This window comes from Protobothrops mucrosquamatus, unplaced genomic scaffold, assembly GCF_001527695.2.
Source record: "Protobothrops mucrosquamatus isolate PMUCROS unplaced genomic scaffold, P.Mucros_1.0 scaffold4311, whole genome shotgun sequence".
Lineage (NCBI taxonomy): Eukaryota > Metazoa > Chordata > Lepidosauria > Squamata > Viperidae > Protobothrops > Protobothrops mucrosquamatus.
In genome coordinates, this window is record NW_015390225.1 from 71,234 (window position 1) to 77,827 (window position 6,594).

Here is a 6,594-nt window from a genome sequence, read left to right on the forward strand (position 1 = left end):
TTTCACTTAACAACTGTGGCAAAAAAGGTCACCACAACAACTGTCTCGCTTAGCAACCAAATTTTGGGCTCTGTTGTGGTTGTAAATCAATGGTTCCGACAGATGAAACTCTTCAAAGAACTTTGAGGCATTGTTTACCTTAAAGAATTTTTATTCAAGCAGCATAGCTTCGGCACGTACATAGTCGAAGCCAAAATCTGACTTCCCCTCCCTTCAGCACATAGATAAAAGCACAATTCCCTCCTACAACTAACAGTCATAGATCACATTCTCCAATTAGTTTGAAATGCAGGCTTTCCGCCCAGTTTTTTATCCCGCCATGCCTTATCATCTCTTATTACAATATTGTATGTCTAACTGAGTCCCATCACATTCCTCCCCCTCCCCCCAGTATCATTTAATTCTAAGAGTAAAGCATAATAATGAAAAAGGCTGCATCTCCATATGTTGCCAAAGCAAGAACATCCAATGTTAGCAGCATTGAGATCTTACCTGTAATAGGCAAGGGGCAATGGCCCTGTTTACTTTGTGTTCGTTCAGTATCCTGATAACAGTTGAATACGGGAGTGCCAGCTAAACAGTAGAGGGAAGAGAGAAACTGCAAACACACAGGCACAAATTTATTCAATCAACACTGAGCACAATAAAAGAGTTGGACAGCAAAATTACATTACAATAATATAGCGCAATAAAACCTTTTTAACAATGTACGTAAAATTCCAGTGATATAGCTTGTAACATAACATACCCCGGGCCTGGCGCTTATTCTTCCTTTGCCACAGATGTCATTCAGTAGAATTTTATTTTAATAGCTGCAATACCAAATTTAACTCTATTATACGTAACATTAGGCTTCTTTTCCGATAACAGAAAAGCAGGATAAAAAACTGACCTGGTTGTCCTAGCATCAATTCCAACAAGGGAAGGATGGGAGGTTGAGGGCTATCTTGAGAAACTCATTATATGGTGGCTTCAGGAAAACCAAAGATTTAGGGAGCCTTGAGGTAGTCTAAAAATATCATGGTTTTCTACTTGATTCCTCTCCAGAAGCCATCTTGAATGCAGAGCTGATCACTCTGTTCTCGTTGGGGAATCAAATCAGTGAAGTAAAGTTACAGAACTTTTTTTCTCACGAAGACTTGGCAAGTGGCACACTGTACCTTTAGGATCCTCTACTTAATCATCTTGAAAAGCTATTTCAAAGAGGCAGATATAAACGTGGGTAACCTCTAGCTTGTTGTTGCCCTTTTTTTATGACATAGTGCATCTGCACAAAACAACTCAGCTGGACAGTCAATTCATTCTTCCCCGCTTCGTTAATGACTCAAGTTAAACAGCTTAGCCACTTCCAAAGCTAATGAATTGTGCATGTATTTTAATTATACAACATCAGGTAGCAAACTGTGAACATGATGAGTCCAGGAAAGGTGACCTATTTGTTTTCTCCAAGGCTTCACTTAAACAATTCAACACAACAACACTTATAGCCTGTTGAGACATTCCCAAAACTAGTACCCATCTCNGCAGACATTCCTTGACATGTACAATGCTTGTTGTAAATCATAATATTTCTTCTGCGGGATTAACCTGGAGAAATCTGTCTGGTTTTACATATGCAGAATACAAGCAATTGCTGTGGATTTCAGCAAGTGATTTTACCTGCTCCGGACGTGTATTCAAAAGTATTGTTTGCATTTCTCAATGTGTGGATGAGAAATAATCCTAGCTGGTTTTTTCAAGCTTTTGGGGGTTTTTTTTGTTTTAAAATGGATGGAAAAGTGGTGTGGAATGAGGGACCATAGCCTTTTTTGATGCATTTAGAATATTTAGAATAGAATAGAGTTGGAAGGGACCTTGGAGGTCTTCTAGTCCAGCCCCTCGCTCAAGCAGGAGAACCTATACCATCTCAGACAAGTGACTGTCTAGCCTCTTCTTAAAGACCTCCAGTGATGGAGCACCCATGATTTCTGAAGGCAAGTTGTTCCACTGGTTGATTGTCCTCACTGTCAGGAAGTTTCTCCTTAATTCCAGGTTGCTTCTCTCCTTGATCAGTTTCCATCCGTTGCTTCTTGTCCTGCCCTCTGGTGCTTTGGAGAATAACATGACCCCCCTCTTCTTTGTGGCAGCCCCTCAAATACTGGAACACTGCTATCATGTCTTCCCTATTTCTTATTTTCTTTAGACTAGCCAAACCCAAGTCCTGCAGCCGTTCTTCGTATGTTTTAGTCTCCAGGCCTTGGGTCATCTTAGTTGGTCTTCTCTGAACTTTTTCCAAGGTCTCAACATCTTTTTTGTAGTATGATTCAGATTGTAGCATTGATTCAGATGAAGAGATTAGGTAACTGTTGGCTCTCTTCACCCATATATTGTGGCTGCATCTGAGATATTTTAAATATGTGTGTAAAACAAATGGGTGTGTCAGTTGTTCACACATTTAGAAGGGTGTATATTTTACAGGAGTTAAAAACCAGATAATAATAATAATAATAATGATAAAGTTGGAAGGGACCTTGGAGGTCATCTAGTCCAACCCTCTGCTCAGGCAGGAAACCCTATACCATTTTGGACAAATGGCTGTCCAGTCTCTTCTTAAAAACTTCCAGTGTTGGAGCAGTCACCGCTTCTGGAGGCAGGTTGTTCCACTGGTTAATTGTTCTCACTGTCAGGAAGTTTCTCCTTAGTTCTAGGTTGCTTCTCTCTTTGGTTAGTTTCCACCCGTTGCTTCTTGTCCTGCCTTCGGGCGCTTTGGAGAATAGCTTGACTCCCTCTTCTTTGGGGCAGCCCCTGAGATACTGGAACACTGCTATCATGTCCCCCCTCGTCCTTCTCTTCATTAAACTAGACATACCCAATTCCAGTATTACTCTGTTCCTACCTTTGGGTTGGCTCTGGAAATGATCAAATACATAACACATTTCTTTCCAAGTTTTAATTCAATATTTTACCCAGATATTTGTCAATATCCTTCAAGCTGTAAGCTTGCTGTTCAGCCTTAGAGTAATTAATGCTTGCATTATATGTTAATGTACAACAATATAATCCAGAGGAATGTAAAGACCAGTAAGAAAAGAAAGGCTTTGATTAAAATATTAAAATGCAGTGGGGAATTCTTGATTCACTTCTACTTAAGTGTCTCAGCTGCATATTAATTGTCCAGTAATTGTCATCTTATCGTCTGGAGTGTTTCCTTTAGTGTTGTGATAACTATGTTTACCATAGACATTGCTTTAAATATTTTAAAAAAATTGATAGGAAAATGATATCCTGTGCATATTAGACCATGTCTAAGATTACAGAAACCCCTGACAGAATTGGCTTGTTTCCAATTCTATCAAACTAGAGGAAATTCTTTTGAGTTGGTTTTTATTCCCTTTTTTTTCAGTGCTGTAGGTTTCAACATATGATATTGCTTTTTTGCTTGGCACTCAGAGAAACAATATGGAGGCTAAACACATTTTTTTGTGTAGTTAAAGGGAAAAACAAAGTCCTGAAGTACAGTAATAATTGTGTTCATGAAAGAAATTTCTGTTACTTATATGGTTTTCTGAAGTAATGGGCAGCTATTGCTGTGTCTGAATACATTTGGTTTTATAATAATGTTCTCCTAGATCCATGGGAAACATTAAGAGACATTTTAAAGAAGCTTTTAGGTGAACAGTTAAATATTGGGCTGTAGGGACACTGGCCAACTACTTAAAATAGCTTGCCATCCTATCTCACATTCTTCCACATATACCATATAAAATGTAGGAATATTTCCATGTGATATAGTATTCCCTGTAGGAAAATAGGTTGGTTAAAAGAGCTGAAGATCATGCAATAAGCTTTATTATGCATTATGAGGTCTTGGAGGATTCATGAAAGTTTAGTATATTGTTTAGTATATTGTGTTGGCCAACAACCAGTGGGATTCAGCCGGTTTGCACCAGTTTGGTAGAACCGGTAGCTAATTTTTTGTTGACTTCGGCGAACCAGTTGATGCCCTAGCCCTTTTTCACAAGGCCTAGAATGGACTGTCAGAAGTGCATGGATGCCACTTCCGGAAATCTGCTCTGAGCTGGGAAGGCCTCAGAATGGACTCCTTGAAGTGGCGTCCTTGCACTTCTGGTGGGCTGTTCTGGGCCTGGAAGGCCTTCCCGGCTCAGAACGGACATCTGGAAATGACGTCCACACAGAGAACCAGTTGTTCAGGTATTTGAATCCCACCACTGCCAACAACTCAATGTCCTATGTAACACAAAGCTCCTTAATAAAGCCAAAGGTTTTTCATCAAAATGAGAAGCACATGCTATTGACCCCATGAGCAAAGTGTTGACCATGTTTACATATTTTTTGAAAGAAACAATCTCTGTAATTCTCAATATTTCTGTTTAACGTTGTCATTATTCTTAATTCTACTATCCACAGAGAGCGAAGAGGTTTACCAGCGACAAGTGCTGTCTATTTCCTGCATTGTCTTTGGGATCGTCATTGTGGGCACAATCTCGGCAGCATTCTACTTCAGAACAAAGTAAGACTCCCTAACTCATCTCCACCTTTTCCTTCTAGTCTGCCAAGACATTGGTGTTTTCCACTCATTGTATAATTTATGTAGGCTCTTGTTCTGGAAAAAGACATACCAGAGACCTGTTTCATGCAGACTGTCTTTCTGAGATGATGCCCTGAAGTTAAAATACATGTAGTAGAACGACAATTATATGCTTAGGTCCGCGTCTGTGTTAAAGTGGATCAAATTTACACAATTTCATGCAGCAGGGTCTTTAGGATTTGAATTGTACCACCAAAATGTAGAGAAACAAGTGAATGTGTTGGTTAGTTTTTGGCAGTCCCATTTAGGTCAGATGGCTGTAAGAATATGTAAAAAGAAGTTGATCCTTACTTGCCTTAGTTCCTTATTTTATCATCTTTCAAAAATAGTTGTGCCTAAGCAATACTGAACGTTCTAGAGATAATAGAGGACGATAACAACGTGGTTGGAAGTATTCGTCTTGATTCGTGATAGAATAATTTATTGCAGGAATGGAAGTTTGTCACTTTCTGAATACAACTTGCTAAGTTACAACTTCCATCAGCCACGTTATCTGAATCTGATGGAGGTTTCCAACTCCTAGGAGTAGAGAGGCTGACTTTGTACTATGCCCAGTACAAAATGTAGCAGTGATTAAAAAAATAACCCATTACTCTCCTATGAATAATTCTTATATTATACTCAGGTATTTTATTTTTATATTATGGTTCATTGTGGTCAGCCAGATGTTTAAACTGGACTTGATACTCACCACCTATCGAATCCTTCCCAAAGATCTGAGATAGGCAGATGTTATTCTTCATTGGTGTTAAAGGCATGGTTGCAGGATGTAAGCTGTTCCAGTAAAACTGCCTCTTGCAATTGACGGATGGTGTTTTCGACAATGCCAAGGGTGTACAGATGGTACTCCAGTTGCGCTGGGATTGCACACAAGGCACCTATTACTATTGGTAATATTGGTGTCTTTGCTTTCTTTTGCCACAATTTATAGTATTATTAAAATAATCCATTGCACAGTTAGCCAGGCGTTCAGAGCACATTTTGGCGTTTTTATCCTCCTACTGAGTCTTACCCAAGGACCTGGGATAGACATATGTGGATGTTTGATGGGGTTAGAAGTATTATTATTATACTGTGTGTAGAGCGAAATGGATAAGATTGCAAATACCTGTGAATCTCGTGGCACCACAAGGCTTCGCTGGAGAGAGCTAAGACTTTCAATAAACAATTATCTCTTGTGAAATTGTTCTTGCTATCCGGAATTTTATGTCCTTTGCGAGAATAAAGTGCTTTGGCACTTTTATGCTACTTCCTCCCTATTTGTGTTTCATTTTCTTCCCTTTGTGGTTTCATTCCTGGAAGCAAAGAGAAATATTTGCTTTCTTCAAAAAAAAAAAAACCCCCCAAAAAACCCCAACATTCTTTAGGGGAAACTGAACAGGTCAATTATCCTAATGTACTGCAGAATATTAGTGAGAAAACTCACAGTACTGGGAGTTATTGTGAGTTGAGACCCGCCGGTTTCAGAGGAAGGGACTTTAAAACATTGTTTATTTGCCCATTATATTAAATTGGATTCAATCCAATGCCTCTTCCTTCCAGATATTTTTAAAATTTCATTTCATTTACTCTGTTTCCTTGTTCCACTTCACACTACTTCATCTGGCAAAGTCTCACAGTGGCTTGCAGTAATCTGTAAGAAAACCCACTGAAGCTGAGGGAGAAGAAAAGAAGGATATCAAAGCAGCAATAACAAATGGCAGGTGGATGTTTAATGCCTCATTTATCTTTGAAAATGGCTATTAGCCTTTCAGTTGCCCACTCTGGGGAAAAAAAAAAAAAGATGAGGCAACACATAGAGACCCGCCGTAATGATTTTTTTGTTAATTTGGTTTCCAAGATTTTTAACCTAACTCCTTCCAACTTAAAATTAAGCCTCATTAATGAAATTCAGGATGAATCTTGCTTTCATGATTAAGCTCTGCTGTTAAGGGTTGGGTATTAACCAACGATTAATCATTACCCACCGCCATCACATCCATTGTAAAAATGTACGGAGGAGAAAG

At 39.0% G+C, this 6,594-nt stretch overlaps 1 protein-coding gene across 1 annotated transcript in view; it reads left to right on the forward strand.

The window, feature by feature from the left end:
* Nucleotides 1-4,407: 4,407 nt before the first annotated feature.
* Nucleotides 4,408-6,594, forward strand: part of NRG3 (neuregulin 3) — a gene marked incomplete at its 5' end in the record, with an annotated part of 26,473 nt that continues 24,286 nt past the window's right edge. Inside the window, one exon of the mRNA XM_029286624.1 lies at nt 4,408-4,510. Coding sequence (XP_029142457.1) covers nt 4,408-4,510 — 103 coding nt within the window. The remainder of the gene's footprint in view (nt 4,511-6,594) is intronic.